Source organism: Xiphophorus couchianus, chromosome 7, assembly GCF_001444195.1.
Source record: "Xiphophorus couchianus chromosome 7, X_couchianus-1.0, whole genome shotgun sequence".
NCBI classification, from domain to species: domain Eukaryota; kingdom Metazoa; phylum Chordata; class Actinopteri; order Cyprinodontiformes; family Poeciliidae; genus Xiphophorus; species Xiphophorus couchianus.
The window spans coordinates 24,184,567-24,203,163 of record NC_040234.1 but is presented as its reverse complement, the minus strand read 5'-3'; the positions used below and the strand labels follow the sequence as shown (position 1 = coordinate 24,203,163).

Genomic DNA, 18,597 nt, shown 5'->3' with positions numbered 1-18,597 from the left:
CCAGGGGCGCTGCCAGGAATCTTGGGCCCCATGGCAAAAAATTAAATTGAGCCCCCCCAGCACAGCTGCTGTTACAATTTTTTGAGTCTATCTGACCCATCAAAAGCGTCACAATTTTAAACGTTTGCAACTGCCTTGCTTTCTTTGGTCCAAAACTGATAACTGGCACAATATTTACTGCTCATGAATTTTACATCCAACAGTCCGCATACAATATTCAAGTAAGTTGCTTAAATTTTTTCAAGTAGTTTTAGATTACTGAAATGTCTTTCCCCACCAGCAACAGTCATAGACAACATGCAAAATATACATGAAGAAATCCAGACTTCTCAAAAAATGATATGTAGTTGCATTTTATTCAAGCTGCAGTACATAACTTTAATAAAAAAATGTTTTCTCCATATTTGTTAAAGCTGTCACCATGTCGTGACAGTTTGTTATGAGACAGATAATCTGTGAAAACAATCAATCTCCTCCACCTCGTCCCTGAATTACTATTGCTAGCTAAAGTAATGCAACATTCCGGACAAAACAACCAATCAGAATCAGGAGTACTGTCAATCAACTTCATTCACTCACTGCTAAATGTGCTAATGGTGGAGAAACAACTTATTATTACAGGAAAAATGTTTATCTGCTGTCACTGGTAGACTAGACTAAGCATTTACAACAGGCTATGCTAGCTGCAGCATAGCACAGAGCGATTGGGAGGAAGGATGAGCAGCCACATGAGATTGTGATTGACAGCACTAAAACTCTCCTGCCACTGACTGGTTGTTTCTAGCACTTTGAGAAATCAGAGGAAATAGATTTTCACAGATTATCTCTCATACCATACTGTCACAACATAATGACAGTTTTAACAAATATGTAAAATATATATATATATTTTGTATAAAAGTTACATACTTTAGCTTTAATTTAACTTAGGAGACTACAGGTCAGGAGGGTCATTTGCTAGAGTTGCTGCTGACTGACTTATCTGTTGTTAAGTGGTAAAAGGTACAAGGGACACCTTAAATATATGAATGTCGTGGAAATTTTTTGCCGTATTTCATTAAATGCTAGTGAAATGGAGGCAAACAGTAGTCTGTAGCTAAGCTAACTATGCTAAATGGTTGATAATCTCACACAATCTACTCAACTCTCTTGAATAAAAACTGTTATAAATTGACACTCTTGCCTTTTTCTCTCTCTCTCTCTTTTTTTTATTTTTTACTTTATAATTTTTCTTAGTAGCATAGTAACTGCTACAGTCGATTGTGTCTTCTACTGACTGTTGCTGAACACCGTCACCGCCAAGCGCTCTAAGCAGGAACGAACCATTTCATGCAGATCCTGGGGGAGTTCAGGGCAAATATGGATGTGTGTTTTTTGGTCTGGGACTGGGAACATTAATTTTTTACTGCTAAAAACAATCTTCGAAAATACAATATGATTAATTTTGTAATTGACAGAGTCCCAATTTTTTTTTTTATTTCTATGAACAAAAAATAAATAAATAAATTGTGGAGGACCCCCTGTCAGTCAGGGGCACTTAGAATTGTCATAACCTTTCCCCCTCTATATGGCGCCCCTGAGTGTACCACAGTTATGCTTTCTTTCTTTTTCTCTTTTAGCCAGAGACTGTGTGCATATGGAAGTATACCACCTTCTACATCTACTATGCTTTTCTTCTGGTCGCTCTGATTCTCTCCTGCCTGACTGACCAACCACCGCTTTTCTCCCAGGCTATCAAGGAATTGGTGAGACAATCACATACAGACTAAGGAATGCTGTAAACACTAACCCACACTGCTATTTCACAGTTGAATTATGCAACAGTTACCACTTTATATTTGGTTTACAGAGACAACCAAAGCTTTCTCTGGCTGTTACCCACATGGGGTTTTGTGGCTTCATTAATTTGACTTTTCACTCGTTTCTATGGTTTAATGAAAAAAACTTTAAGAACTTCTCAGAAGTTTAAATGTTTTGTTACCAAATAAATCATATTTTTCTAAAGATCAATGTTTTAATTGTTGATGATTTTCTTCCCAACTCTCTCACATGTTAGATACTAACTTCTGAACAAAATCCTAACCAATTATGAAGTGTTGTCTTAGAGCTTGAAGGTTATCAAAGTTTGGTTGCTGCTGTTTCTTCTCCTTCTTTCCGAGAACTGGCAACAGGGGGGAAAAAATCCTAGAATTTTCCTGAATGTTCTGATCCCTGAAACTCTTTAGTTATAACTTTACCTTCTGACATGGTACATCATGTTAGAAAATCTACAGATTTAAAATATTAAAGAGAGTTTGCAATAACATTATTGTGTCATTTAAAAACATTTTGGCAATTATTGCAAATTGATAGCTAATCAAAAATATTACCAAAGTCTGGCATCCTGAATCCAAGTCCAAACAATCATCACATACTTTCTAGTTGTAAAGTGTAAGGTTTCCTCCCACAGAATCCCTGTCCTGAGCCTGGAGCTTCTTTCCTCTCCAGGATAACTTTCTGGTGGATTACAGGGTAAGCACACAGAAAGCACAGAAAAGTACTGTGAATGTAGTGCTAACTTGTTGGTTATATTGGTGGTCCAACCACCACGACCAGGAGTCACCAACATGGTACCCTGCGGCACCTGGTCGCCTAAGGTACATTGTCAGTCGCCCGAATAGCAAGTTCTAAAAATAGCAATTGTCGTCAGGGAGCACTGCCAAAACAAATATGTAATTAAATAATTTCACATTAAAGTAATAACATTTGTTTATATGTAGAATTTAAATAAAAATAAATTATAAAAATGTTTAAAATAAATTGCTTTATGTATAAAACGTAGTAATCTTTTCTAGGGTTAAAGTTCAGAATTGGGTGTACACAGGGTGTACACCCTGTGCATGCAAAATGACAATAAAGTCAGTCTAAGTCTAAGTCTAAGGGTGACTGCTTACTATCAGAGCTATAGGCAGTAGTGCCTATAGCTGTATGGCTATATGCACTGTACGTACCTTGAGATTTTCCTACAAGTAAAAAATAGAAAGGAATAGATTTTGGATTTTCGATATAAGTGTCCATATAAGTGAGCCTATATGAGCAATCCGCGCCGAGGTGAACTTCACAGATCAAGCCAAGACAGCGCGCCCGAAGCAGTCAACACGCAAAGGCGCCAGCTGTCTGACTGCTGCGCGCTCCCTGTTCAATGAACTGTTAAAAACTATAAAGATGCAAACCCATCTTTCTTTCAGGAATAATTCTGCCCTACCAGTGAAATGCTCACTGCAGAAGAGACGCTTGCAGTCTGGCTTATTTAATAATTAACAAACAACGCTTGGCGAGGGGGACACTTAAAGCATGGCGCCCGCCAGGCCTATAATATACACGGGGGAAACCCTGGTCACAGGACTGAAATGTGTTCAAGTGATTACTGAAGTACACTAAAACTAGATAAATTATTCAGTAAATCGGAACTGAGCAAGAAATTATATTCACTATATCTCTGGAGACTAATGACCCTAATGTAGGATAAAGAAGGATGAAGAATTTATACCTTTAGATCAATTGTGTTCATCTTTGGAGTCATTTTCTCTCCCAGGATGATGATGGTTGGATATAGACGCCCCCTGGAAGAGAAAGATCTTTGGTCTTTAAACCCTGATGACTGCTCCCACAGAGTGGTACCACAGCTGGTGCATCGCTGGAACTCAGAGTGCCAAAAAGTCAAGAGGTCAGCAAGATAAACAGTGAGGTTCAACTTTGTTTAGCAGGACTAAATTAGTAATACATTTTTTATGAATTCAGCACCTTCTACATGATGTATGCAATGTCTTTCAGTAAACCTAAGACATATAATTTTCCTTAATTAATTAGTTCACATTCCAGCAGGACAATGACCCTATGCATACAGTGGAATTGTTTAAATCAAAGCAGATTAATGTGTTATCGTGGTTCACCCAGGTTCAAAAAAGATTTGGGGCAAAAGCAGTCTGGAGATGTTTAAAGCTAGTACAGACATACCTCAAAAGACCTGTAGATGAAAGATGATTTTACAAATTACTGACTTTGTAGTTGAACACAACACTCTTCCAATTTTTATCTTTAATAATGTTTTGAAAACCATGTATCATTTTCCTTCCACAATTAACAATTATGCACTACTTGGAATTGTTCTGTCTTTTAAAATCCTAATAATTGACATTGACATTTTTTTTGTGATACAAATATAACTCAAATTTAAGCAGTGTGAATATTTTTGCAAGGTAGTGCATGATAAAATACCCATCCATTCTGTTTTCAGCAGAACCGAGCAACAAATGGTATACTCCCCTAAACGGGCTCTACATGGTGAGAACAGAGAGGGCCAACCTGTGGAAGAGTCTGAAATCTTGCTCCTAACGTCTCCCAGGAAAACAAAAGAGCCTTCGTTGCTTTGGGCATTGTGCTTGACCTTTGGACCCTACTTCCTCATCTCTTGTCTCTATAAAATAATCCAAGACATTCTCATGTTTGTTGGTCCCGAGATCCTTAGGTGAGTAGATTAAATATCAAGTTTTTGACTTGATATTTACAGTTTTATACAATGAAATTCTATTTGTAGCATTGCTTGGTTAATGATTAATGGCATGCATGATAGTTTTTCTAATCACACTTAAAGTATTAGTTGCGTGGGCTAGTGTTTCTATATCAAGCTTATAGATGGAGTTATAAAATGTTATCTTTTGAGTTGGTTGGACAAGGCGATTCTAAAACCTTCCATTACTTTGTAAGGTATATCAGAACAAGAGGCAGACAGAAATAAAGATGTCAGGACTACAATTTGGGTTTCCACTGATATAATTGACCAAATTAGAATTACAAAAAATAATACATCAATTTTTTTTATTTATATAATGCATATAATAAATGCACTTTTTGTTGCACCACAAAAGCCATGCTGCAGCAAATGCTTGTTTGGAGGCACTGGCCTTCGTGGACAATGCACAGCTGGCTCCACTAGAGGTCTTAAGGCATTGCAAAGCTCATCAGAAGTTGAGTTTGTCATTTGAAAGTGTTGAATCCATATGCCTTCTGTAAAATCACCGACTACAATTTCTAAAATGTCCCGCATATGTAGCCGTTGCTAAGTAGAAAGAGTTTGTTGAGCCAATGCCTGAATAAGACATGCAGACATAACAGCAGTTAACAATAGTGGTTGCCAACTCAGCAACTTTCTTGCTATATTTAGCGACATTTCAGGCAAAGAAATTGATATTGGTCAAAATCGGAATCAACAGGTCAGGCTTTTTAAAGATTGGTAATCGGCTAGAAAACTGCAACAAGTAAGATGAAGAAAGTTCTCAACTGAATCCATGGTTGTTCATAGTAAAAGTCCTTTAGAACAATACTAAAAAATTACTGTTCACGTAACGAACAATGCCTTTATTCATGTAGTCATTATGTTGTGTCTTTTTTCTTGATTCCACCAGACTGCTTATACACTTTGTGAATGACACCAGCGCCCTCTCCTGGCAGGGCTATTTTTACACTGCTTTGCTCTTCATATGCACCTGTGTGCAGTCGCTGATTCTTCAGAGGTACTTTCATGTCTGCTTTGTCTCAGGCATGCGTCTGCGGACTGCTATCATCGGAGCTGTCTACAGGAAGGTACTGACAACAGCAGCACTGTGCTTCAAAAACATTGTAGAATCTTTTCTGTATAATAAATTCATGGGAAAAGAAGTCCAGAAAAAGGCTGAAATTGAGTTTACTTTAAGTGTGGATGAATACTTGAGGTACCGCTTGAATTTCCACTGTTTCCACATTTTGTCTTGCCACAAACCTCAATGCATTTCATTGAATGTTATGTGACAGACCAACATATGTACTGTAGTGACTAATGAGCCAAAAACAGCCCCCTGTCTTCAACGAGGGCAGACAGCTGGTTGTGAAATGCCGACATTTCATTATGAGATCTTTAATGGCTTTAGCCCTTGTATCCCCTCTGGGAAATTTTTGTTTTTTCAAAACTTCATCGATGGATTTCAGTCCCGATGGCTGCCGTGTTGCTACCATCTTTAGCACTGCAGGTGTCCTCAAACGCTTTGAATACTCTGTCAAAGCAATGGTTATGTTTACGGTGACTGATCAAATTTGACGTGTTAAAGGTCATGCTGTTTTTGCTTCTCGTGGAACTTTCTTTCAACATTTGTTAAACAAAGCCAGCATATTAACCTCTTCCGAAACTTTAAAGAAGTTCCAAACTACACCGTTTATGGTTTTTGTTTACTGACAAGCTGGGCCGCATTCACATGGCGTTGAAAGTTCCCAGTTTGTGGGTCATTTGTGACCTTTTTTGTTTATGTTTGTGTTGTTTGAGTGTAGCGCACTGCTGAAATTGGTATATTATTTTTTAGCTATTATTTAATTATGACTGAGTGGTTTTCTGACATGAGGGAATTTTAACATGATTTATTTACAGTCAGAGAGTTGTTTTCTCCAATTATACTCCTGCCACTTGAGCTTCACACAGGTCTCATGCAGCAGAGGGAGTGATTGATTAAAAAAACACCCATGGCACCAAAAGTGTTATCGGTGCCGTGACCGATAAGTCATATCAGACCGATAAGAATGATGTCATAATTTATTGTTATTAGGCCGATATTTATCATGCACCCCTAGTAATTTTAATTCCCAAGTACGTTACTTCAGCCTGCAGGTGAAGAGAAAAGAACTACCTTTTGATAATGCTAAATTATTGATATCTTATGCGTTTTTTCCATGTCTGGTTACATTTGTTTCAAGAGAGAAAGTTTTAAATTAGCAAATAGATATTCCCACTCCACCCGATCAAATGCGCTCTCAGCATCAAGTGAGACCACATTCTCAGCATCTTGGCCTGAGTGAGAAGAGTACAGGTGCTGGTCAAAAAAAATTTTTATTATGAAAAAGTTGTTTTATATCAACAATTCCAGTCAAAAAGTGAAACTTGTATATTATGTTCATTCATTACACACAGACTGATATATTCCAAATGTTTATTTCTTTTTATGTTGATGATTATAACTCACAACTAATGAAAACCCCAAATTCAGTATTTCAGACAATTGGAATATTACTTAAGACCAATACAAAAAAAGGATTTTTAGAAATGTTGGCCAACTGAAAAGTGTGAACATGAAAGTATGAGCATGTTCAGCACTCAGTACTTAGTTGGTGCTCCTTTTGCTCCGATTACTGCAGCAATGTCGTGTGACATGGAGTAGACCAGTCTGTTTCATTGTTCAGGTTTTATGAGAGCCCAGGTTGTCCTGATGGTGACCTTCAGCTATTCTGAATTGTTGGGTCTGGTGTATCATGTCTTCCTCTTCACAATAGCCCATAGAATTTCTATGGAGTTGAGGGCAGGTGAGTTTGCTGGCCAATTAAGAGCAGAGATGCCATGGTCCTTAAACCAGGTACTGGTGCTTTGGCATTGTGTGCAGGTGCCAAGTCCTATTGGAATATTAAATCTACATCTCCATAAAGTTGGTCAGCAGCAGGAAGCAGGAAGTACTTCCTGGTAGATGGCTGCTTTGACCTCAGACCTCAGAAAACACAGTGGATCATCACCAGCAGATGACATGGCACCTAAACCATCAATGACTGTGGAAACCTTAGACTGGACCTCAAGCAACATGGTTTCTTGTTTCTTTGCAGTTTTTTATTTGTTAAAAAAGTTTAAAATATACAATAAATTTTGTTCCACCTCACAATTGTGTCCCACTTGTGGGTTCTTCACAAAATAATACAAATTTTAGATCTTAATGTTTGAAGCCTGAAAAGCGACAAAAGGTTAAAAAGTTCAAGGTGGCCGAATACTTTTGCAAGGCTCTGTACCGCACTGCTTTGCTTTGTTTGGATGCTCAGTCCTTGGGATCAACCAATTTTTGGGAATGTTGGTGGGTTTAAAATGCACCAGAATATTATTTCTACAAAATATCTAACTTAGTTTCTCAAATAGTCCAGCCACATACAGAATAATGATGTTCTTTTCTTCTTCAGTGGGGGGTGTTGGCTATTTTTTTTTAAATCCTGTATGCTTTAATATAGGTTCAGTTTAGAGAATCCAATGCTTTCAAGCGCTTTTTTGTTGTGTATACATTCCTTGTCCTTCATGTCCATACATATAGTGCTAAGCACTATACTTTAATCTCCACAGGGACATATCACTTAGTGGATTTGCTCTTTCAGGCCTTGGTCATAAGCAACGGAGCACGGCGCACATCAACTGTGGGAGAAATTGTCAATCTGATGTCTGTGGATGCTCAGCGCTTCATGGACCTGGTCACATACATCAATATGGTTTGGTCTGCCCCTCTGCAAGTGGTGCTAGCCCTCTATTTTCTCTGGCAGGTAAAATTACCGAGAATGTAAAGCTGCTATTTAAATTATTGATTGCTGATGCTTTTCTGTCTGTTTTCTTGAGGGCAAATTTTCATTTTATCTGTTTATTTGTCCAGAACTTGGGTCCATCTGTCCTAGCAGGAGTAGCTGTGATGGTTCTGATGGTTCCGATTAATGCCGTGATTGCCATGAAAACTAAAACCTACCAGGTACACCATCTCACAACTCCTCACCTCTGGTTGTCTGTATCCTAATGACTCTTTACAATAAATACATGACATCAATAAATACATGGCATGGTTAAGCTCATCTTTTGCTGTAATCATGTGTTGAATAGGTGGCTCAGATGAAAAGCAAGGACAGTCGCATTAAGCTGATGAATGAGATGCTGAATGGCATAAAGGTGCTAAAGCTCTATGCATGGGAGCTGGCCTTCAAAGAAAAGGTGTCAGAAATCCGGGAGAGTGAGCTGCGTGTGCTGAAGAAGACAGCTTACCTGGGCGCCATTTCCACCTTCACCTGGGTCTGTGCTCCCTTTCTGGTGAGTCCTGCTCTGAGAGAATGTTGTTAATCATTCCACTTCTTCTCTGCCGATAAAAACATTAAAATGATTGAGTGTTTTCTGCTGCTCTACAGGTTGCCCTGTCCACTTTTGCCGTGTATGTGCTGATTGACGATCAGAACGTCCTCGATGCTCAGAAGGCCTTTGTGTCGCTGGCACTTTTCAATATTCTGCGTTTTCCTCTCAACATGCTGCCGATGGTCATAAGTAGCATTGTGCAGGTTGGTGCACTTCTGTTTCTCTTGGCTTGCTCTCACTGCTGTGTTGGAGTATGTTGTTTGCAATTCACAATCCTCACCTCAAAGATAATTGATTCCATGCCAACTAATTGCATCACCACTTTCCACTGCCCCCCCGATCTGATTTATTTTTCCTCTGCTGTGTCTGAGGGACCCTCAACTTGTTTTGTTTGATACTAACCTGTTAAAAGAATTACCACTTTTACACAGCCTCAATGTGTGGAGATGTGCTGTACTGAAGTACACAAATCCTCAACATAGTATCAGAGTATCAGTTTACACACACACATAACAGAAGGCTAAGACCGTTAAATGCAAAACAACTAATGACGCACAAATATGTAAGAGTGATAATGACACATCATAATTCCAACATTACCCAACTCAATCAAACTTGGAAATGTAGATATTATTAATTTCGTGCTGTGCTCCACAGCAAAGGGAAAAACTGCTAAAGTACAACTCAAAACCACTTCTTTCTCGCTCTCTGTAGCTATGCGCAGACTCATTGCTATAGCAACCGACAACAACGCCACCAAAAAAAACCCCTCAGATATTTCCCATACAAAGAGCAGAACATTCAGCCTGTTGCAGTAGTATGGTTTTAGACTTAATGTTTATTTTGCGATTATTTTTCTCTAATGCTAGAAAATTTCTAAACTCCTCTGCCCTTCATATTCTTTATTGTTCACTTATTTTGCCATATTTAAGTTACTGTGTGGAAGTTTGGGGTAACACTTACAAAACTTCACTTCAACCATTATGCACATTACAGATAAGAGCCATTCGAATAGTTCACAAGGTTGATTTTTATTGTCATACCAACAATCTATTTATAGATTCTTCTTTTCTGAAATTCCCAGATTTGGTAGAGTTTCAAACTGCACAGTTTATGTATAAAGTAAGAAACAAATTATTACCAGGAAATATTCAATAATTATTTACTGGTAGAGTGGGGGGATATGACTATAGAGAAAACCTCAACTTCAGAACTTTATGTGTTCGAACAACAATGAAAAGAATGTGCATTTCTGTCATTGGAGTGAAGATCTGGAATGAACTCACTAAAGAGCTGAAGCAAAGTCCAAGCATGAGATTTTTTAAGAAAAGACTTAAAATGGTTACTTATTCAAAGGTATAAGGATGAACAGGGGTGATGAATTTGGCTGAGAATTACAGCACTGTGGATGCAATGGGGTGCAGGCGTGTGTATGTGTGTGTAAATATATGTGGGTGTGTAAATAGGCAAATATTATCATTTGGTTCAGGAAAATATATTATAGTTATTATTGGGGCCTGCCATGCAAAGCTATGGCAGGAACCTATTACTATTCTCGGAGAAGTGTTTCTTTAATAGGTTCCTGCCATGCAAAGCAATGGCAGGAACCTATTACTATTCTCCCAAGAAAGGTTTCTTTATTATTATTGGGGCCTGCCATGCAAAGCAATGGCAGGAACCTATTACTATTGTCGGAGAGAAGCGTCTCTTTAATTGGGGCCTGCCCATAGCAATGCATAAGGAGAGCAGTACTGACTTGCGAAGCAAGTCAGTACTGCCTCCATGCATTGCATGGCAGGCACCTATTATTCTACACCCAATAGAATGTCTCTTTATTTATTTATTTTTCTTCCATCACCGTTAATGCGGCTCGTACCGCTGCGTGGACCCCCACAAAAGTGGTATCAAAACGTGCGGCTCGATGCCGAGAAGGGAGCTATTATTTTTATAAGGAATTGGACTTACGATGGCGACGTAAAAAGCGAAAAACGAGCCAAATTTCCAACTGCCGAAACGCAGAGCATAACTGACACCAACTGCCGCTTTTTTAGAGTGAGAAATGAAGAGAATTTTTGAGCCCAAAATAATTTTGAAATCGCCGTCACGCCCACAAATATCGCACGATTGGTATCAAACTCGGTCCTGACATTGCTACGCCTGTCTGCTCCGGTAAAATGTTTTCGAAATTTCTCTTGGGCTTACGGTTTTCTGTCACGGTGCTTCAGAGCAAAGTCATGCGCAGGATTTTCTGTCGCTCTCTCAGGCTCTCTCCCATGTATTTTCATATATTTCTCAAAAATTTCAGATCTGGGCACACCATTTCTTTCTCTTATCACTGTTAATACTGTGATTGACGTAGAGATATGAATTGCGGGACTATCGGAGAAGACAAATAGCCCTCTCATACGCTTCAAACGCTTTTCGAATATGTATTACGGTTCCCGAACGGGAAGGAGTTGTTTCCAATGCTTTTTTTAGTTCAAACTGGCTGGCTCAAACAGAGAATTGTTTCCACCTGCATGTCTCACTCACAGCTGACAGTTGGCAGAGAGAATTATTTACCATAGCAACGGAACTCAGGAGGCTATTGGCTGCTGGTTAGGACTACAAATACGCATCACTGTAGTTCTAACTATAGTGGAAGACCAGGAGGACTGAACTGGCCTTTACAACTACTTGCTGCTATGGGCTGTATTTAACTGATTTAACTCAGTCACCGTTACACATGGGATTAGTTTGGAACATTAAAATGAAGCATACTGAAAATTTCAAAATAAAAGCCTTGAATATTTTTACATCATGTTATTGCTCTTTTTGGCTTTATGTGACTTTTTTATCCAAAGCACTGATACACATGGGATTAGTTTGGCCTTTTGAAATGAAGCATAAAGAAAATTTCAAAATAAAAGCCTTGAATATTTTTACATCAACTACTTGTGTTTTGAGCATTATATAACTGATTTAACCCAATGACTATTACACATGGGATTAGTGTGGACCTTTGAAATTAAGCTTAACAAAAATTTCAAAATAAAAGCCTCAACATGCCCCTGAGGTTAGTGCACCGCCGCAGGCGGTGCAATAATATTATTCTGCATTATCTGTTTCTCTGAGGTTAGCATCATTAGCATTAGCATTTTAGCTTTAAAAAGCTATTAGCTATTTATTTTACTTTTTAGCCATGTTTAGTATACTGAATGGAGTAAGTCCATTATAGAAAACATCCTAGTGATGTCCCACATGCCAGTGACAGCAATGATGCTAACATTAGCATTTTTGCTAATTTTAGCTGATACACTTACTTTATCATACTTAATGGTGCAAGTACATGTTAGTCAACATTCTTGTCATTGTCCTCATATGATTGCAGCTTTCTTTAGCATTGATGCTAATTTCTAGCATCATAACGCTGGGTCCAAACCGACGGGCACACTTTGGCAGGCCCCGGTTAAATTTCTTCAGGAATTTTCTAGTTGGGGCCTGCCCATAGCAATGCATAAGGAGAGCAGTACTGACTTGCGAAGCAAGTCAGTACTGCCTCCATGCATTGCATGGCAGGCACCTATTATTCTACACCCAATAGAATGTCTCTTTATTTATTTATTTTTCTTCCATCACCGTTAATGCGGCTCGTACCGCTGCGTGCACCCCCACAAAAGTGGTATCAAAACGTGCGGCTCGATGCCAAGAAGGGAGCTATTATTTTTATAAGGAATTGGACTTACGATGGCGACATAAAAAGCGAAAAACGAGCCAAATTTCCAACTGCCAAAACGCAGAGCATAACTGACACCAACTGCCGCTTTTTTAGAGTGAGAAATGAAGAGAATTTTTGAGCCCAAAATAATTTTGAAGTCGCCGTCACGCCCACAAATATCGCCCAATTGGTATCAAACTCGGTCAGGACATTGATACGCATGCCTGCTCCGGTAAAATGTTTTCGAAATTGTTCTAGGGCTTACGGTTTTCTGTCAAGGTGCTTCAGAGCAAAGTCATGCGACAGGATTTTCTGTCGCTCTCTCAGGCTCTCTCCCATGTATTTTCATATATTTCTCAAAAATTTCAGATCTCGGCACACCATTTTTTTCTCTCATCGCTGTTAATACTGTGAGTGACGTAGAGAAATGAATCGCGGTACTATGGGAGACGACAAATAGCCCTCTCATATGCTTCAAACGGTTTTTCAATACGTCTCTCGGTTCCTGAACGGCAAGGAGTTGTTCGGACTGCTTTTTCCATATAAACCAATGGGGTGTCTCACAAAGATAGAATTTTTTGTCCACCTTTCTGTGTCACACACACATGACAGTTAGCAGAGGATTGATAACCATAGCAACGGAACACAGGAGGGGATTGGCTGCTGGTTAGGACTACAAATACGCATCACTGTAGTTCTAATCAATACTCAGTTAAAACAGAGGGCTGAGCTGCCATTTAGAGCTACAGGCTGTTTTGGACAGTAAATAACGGATTTAACTCAAACACTGTTAGACATTTTAATTAGTGTGATCATTTAATATGAAGCTTATGTATTTTTCAAAATAAAAGCCTCAATATCCCCCTCATGTTAATGCACCGCCTATGGCGGTGCAATAATATTAGCATGCATTATATTTTTCTCTCAGGTTAGGGAACTGCCTTGCGCAGCACGGCAGTTCATTAGCATTAGCCTTTTACCTTAAATAAGCTATTAGCTATTTTCTTACTTATTAGCCATGTTTAATATACTGAGTGCAGTAAGTCAATTACAGACAACATTCTAATGATATCCCACATGCTATTGACAGCATTTAGAGAAAGATATGTTCAGCCTGCTTTGATCAGAAAAACTATCTGCTTCAAACAGAATCCTGTCTCTCCCTCTCTGTCTCACTCACATGACAGCTGAACTGCTCTTTAGAACTACAATGACTGAAGGTTAGAACTACAACATGACGGACACTCAGTGCCTACAAAAGAGGTCTGAGATGAATGTCAGAACTACAAACATGGTGGAACTGTCAGTTACTACAGAGGAGGACTGAGCTGGCCTATAGAACTACTTGTGTTTTGGGCTTTTTATAACTGATTTTATCCAACCATTGTTACACATGGGTTTGGTGTGGCAATTTAAAAGTAAGCTTACTGAAAATTTCAAAATAAAAGCCTTGACAATTTTTACATCAGGTATTTGCTCTGTTGAGCTTTATATAACTGATTTAACCAAATGACTATTAGACATGGGATTAGTTTGGCCCTTTGAAATGAAGCTTAACAAAAATTTCAAAATAAAAGCCTTGAATATTTTTACATCATGTAATTGCTCTTTTTGGCTTTATGTGACTTTTTTATCCAAAGCACTGATACACATGGGATTAGTTTGGTCCTTTGAAATGAAGTTTAACAAAAATTTCAAAATAAAATTCTTGCCAATTTTTACATGAGATTATTGCTCTTTTGAGCATTATATAACGGATTTTATCCAATCACTGTTATACATGGGATTAGTTTGCACCTGGGAAATGAAGCTTAACAAAAATTTCAAAATAAAAGCCTTGAGAAATTTTACATTAGGTAATTGCTCTTTTGAGCATTATATAACTGATTTAACCCAATGACTATTAGACATGGGATTAGTGTGGACCTTTGAAATTAAGCTTAACAAAAATTTCAAAATAAAAGCCTCAACATGCCCCTGAGGTTAGTGCACCGCCGCAGGCGGTGCAATAATATTATTCTGCATTATCTTTTTCTCCAAGGTTAGGGAACTGCCTTGCGCAGCAAGGCAGTTCATTAGCATTAGCATTTTAGCTTAAATAAGCTATTAGCTATTTATTTGACTTATTAGCCATGTTTAGTATACTGAATGGAGTAAGTCCATTATAGAGAACATCCTAGTGATGTCCCACATGCTAGTGACAGCAATGATGCTAACATTAGCATTTTTGCTAATTTTAGCTGATACACTTACTTTATCATACTGAACGGTGCAAGTACATGTTAGTCAACATTCTTGTCATTGTCCTCATATGATTGCAGCTTTCTTTAGCATTGATGCTAATTTCTAGCATCATAACACTGGGTCCAAACCGACGGGCACACTTTGGCAGGCCCCGGTTAAATTTCTTCAGGAATTTTCTAGTTTTATATCTTTATAGCTTTATTTTTCTTCCATCACCGTTAATGCGGCTCGTACCGCTGCGTGCACCCCCACAAAAGTGGTATCAAAACGTGCGGCTCGATGCCGAGAAGGGAGCTATTATTTTTATAAGGAATTGGACTTACGATGGCGACGTAAAAAGCGAAAAACGAGCCAAATTTCCAACTGCCAAAACGCAGAGCATAACTGACACCAACTGCCGCTTTTTTAGAGTGAGAAATGAAGAGAATTTTTGAGCCCAAAATAATTTTGAAATCGCCGTCACGCCCACAAATATCGCACGATTGGTATCAAACTCGGTCCTGACATTGATACGCATGCCTGCTCCGGTAAAATGTTTTTGAAATTTCTCTAGGGCTTACGGTTTTCTGTCACGGTGCTTCAGAGCAAAGTCATGCGACAGGATTTTATGTCGCTCTCTCAGGCTCTCTCCCATGTATTTTCATATATTTCTCAAAAATTTCAGATCTGGGCACACCATTTCTTTCTCTTATCACTGTTAATACTGTGATTGACGTAGAGATATGAATTGCGGGACTATCGGAGACGACAAATAGCCCTCTCATACACTTCAAACGCTTTTCGAATATGTATTACGGTTCCCGAACGGGAAGGAGTTGTTTCCAATGCTTTTTTTAGTTCAAACTGGCTGGCTCAAACAGAGAATTGTTTCCACCTGCATGTCTCACTCACAGCTGACAGTTGGCAGAGAGAATTATTTACCATAGCAACGGAACTCAGGAGGCTATTGGCTGCTGGTTAGGACTACAAATACGCATCACTGTAGTTCTAACTATAGTGGAAGACCAGGAGGACTGAACTGGCCTTTACAACTACTTGCTGCTATGGGCTGTATTTAACTGATTTAACTCAGTCATCGTTACACATGGGATTAGTTTGGAACATTAAAATGAAGCATACTGAAAATTTCAAAAATAAAAGCCTTGAATATTTTTACATCATGTTATTGCTCTTTTTGGCTTTATGTGACTTTTTTATCCAAAGCACTGATACACATGGGATTAGTTTGGCCTTTTAAAATGAAGCATAAAGAAAATTTCAAAATAAAAGCCTTGAATATTTTTACATCATGTTATTGCTCTTTGTGGCTTTATGTGACTTTTTAATCCAAAGCACTGATACACATGGGATTAGTTTGGCCTTTTAAAATGAAGCATAAAGAAAATTTCAAAATAAAAGCCTTGAATATTTGTACATCAACTACTTGTGTTTTGAGCATTATATAACTGATTTAACCCAATGACTATTACACATGGGATTAGTGTGGACCTTTGAAATTAAGCTTAACAAAAATTTCAAAATAAAAGCCTCAACATGCCCCTGAGGTTAGTGCACCGCCGCAGGCGGTGCAATAATATTATTCTGCATTATCTTTTTCTCCCAGGTTAGGGAACTGCCTTGCGCAGCAAGGCAGTTCATTAGCATTAGCATTTTAGCTTTAATAAGCTATTAGCTATTTATTTTACTTTTTAGCCATGTTTAGTATACTGAATGGAGTAAGTCCATTATAGAGAACATCCTAGTGATGTCCCACATGCTAGTGACAGCAATGATGCTAACATTAGCATTTTTGCTAATGTTAGCTGATACACTTACTTTATCATACTGAACGGTGCAAGTACATGTTAGTCAACATTCTTGTCATTGTCCTCATATGATTGCAGCTTTCTTTAGCATTGATGCTAATTTCTAGCATCATAACGCTGGGTCCAAACTGACGGGCACACTTTGGCAGGCCCCGGTTAAATTTCTTCAGGAATTTTCTAGTATTATTATTATTATTGGGGCCTGCCATGCAAAGCAATGGCAGGAACCTATTACTATTGTCGGAGAGAAGCGTCTCTTTAATATTCTTTATTTTTCTTCCGTAACCGTTAATTTTCTGTGTCGTCACAAATTCCCCTAGAAATGCCATTCAAATTTCATTTTGTAGATACGTCTGTGATCTCTTCGAAAGTGAAGACGGCTCGTCGATACCAGTTACGGTTTGTCCACAATTTGTCTCTAAGCGACCCAAAGTTTCTCATTTTTCCTAAAACTAGAGTGCGTCTCTCAGTGATTAGAGTGAGAAATGAAGACAACTTTTTCACCCCAAATCATTTTTGAAATCGCCATCACGCCCACAAATATCGCACGATTAGTATCAAAATCGGTCCTGACATTGATACGCCTGTCTGCTCCGGTAAAATGTTTTCGAAATTTATCTAGACCGTACGCTTTTCTGTCACGGTGCTTCAGAGCAAAGTCATGCAACAGGATTTTCTGAGGCTGTCTCAGGCTTTCTCCCATGTATTTGAATAGAATTTCAGATCTGGGCACAACATTTCTTTCTCTCATCGCTGTAAATGTTCTGAGTGAGGTACAGATATGAATCTCGGGACTATCGCAGAAGACACATAGGCCTCTCATACGCTTAAAACGCTTTTCGAATATGTATTACGGTTCCCGAACAGGAAGGATTTGTTTCCAATGCTTTTTTTCAGTAAAACGTGTTTGCTCAAACACACAATTGTGTGTTTGAGAGCTCAGAGCTCAGAGCTCACACCCTGCTGAGACCATTATTTACCATAGCAACGGAACTCAAGAGGCTATTGGCTGCTGATTAGGACTACAAATACGCATCGCTGTAGTTCTATCTATCCTCAGTTAAAACAGATCAGGACTGAACTGGCCTTTAGAACTAATTGCTGCTATGGGCTGTATATAACTGATTTAACTCAGTAACTGATATACATGGGATTAGTTTGGACCTTTGAAATGAAGTTTAACAAAAATTCCAAAATAAAAGCCTTCAATATTTTTACATCAACTACTTGTGTTTTGAGCATTATATAACTGATTTTATCCAATGACTGTTATTCATGGGATTAGTTTGGCCCTTTGAAATGAAGTTTAACAAAAATTCCAAAATAAAAGCCTTCAATATTTTTACATCAACTACTTGTGTTTTGAGCATTATATAACTGATTTTATCCAATGACTGTTATTCATGGGATTAGTTTGGCCCTTTGAAATGAAGTTTAACAAAAATTCCAAAATAAAAGCCTTTAATATTTTTACATCAACTACTTGTGTTTTGAGCATTATATAACTGATTTTATCCAATGACTGTTATTCATGGGATTAGGTTGGCCCTTTGAAATGAAGTTTAACAAAAATTTCAAAATAAAAGCCTTGAATATTTTTACATCAACTACTTGCGTTTTCAGCATTATATAACTGATTTTACCCAATGACTATTACACATGGGATTAGTTTGGCCCTTTGAAATGAAGCTTAACATTTCAAAATAAAAGCCTTGAATATTTTTACATCAACTACATGCGTTTTCAGCATTATATAACTGATTTAACCCAATGACTATTACACATGGGATTAGTTTGGCCCTTTGAAATGAAGTTTAACAAAAATTCCAAAATAAAAGCCTTGAATATTTTTACATCAACTACTTGCGTTTTCAGCATTATATAACTGATTTAACCCAATGACTGCTATACATGGTATTAGTTTGGCCCTT

At 38.2% G+C, this 18,597-nt stretch overlaps 1 protein-coding gene across 6 annotated transcripts in view; it reads left to right on the top strand.

The window, feature by feature from the left end:
* abcc1 (ATP binding cassette subfamily C member 1 (ABCC1 blood group)) overlaps positions 1–18,597 on the top strand; it is a 124,179-nt gene that overhangs the window by 17,696 nt on the left and 87,886 nt on the right. For 3 of the 6 annotated variants that reach the window (XM_028023565.1, XM_028023563.1, XM_028023566.1), the window contains 9 exons: positions 1,620–1,745; positions 2,450–2,511; positions 3,575–3,706; positions 4,277–4,507; positions 5,445–5,622; positions 8,188–8,349; positions 8,457–8,549; positions 8,678–8,881; positions 8,977–9,123. In XM_028023565.1, coding sequence (XP_027879366.1) covers positions 1,620–1,745; positions 2,450–2,511; positions 3,575–3,706; positions 4,277–4,507; positions 5,445–5,622; positions 8,188–8,349; positions 8,457–8,549; positions 8,678–8,881; positions 8,977–9,123 — 1,335 coding nt within the window. Of the gene's footprint in view, positions 1–1,619; positions 1,746–2,448; positions 2,512–3,574; positions 3,723–4,276; positions 4,508–5,444; positions 5,623–8,187; positions 8,350–8,456; positions 8,550–8,677; positions 8,882–8,976; positions 9,124–18,597 lie in introns of those variants that run through there. The other 3 variants (XM_028023569.1, XM_028023564.1, XM_028023567.1) reach the window with 2 other exon arrangements.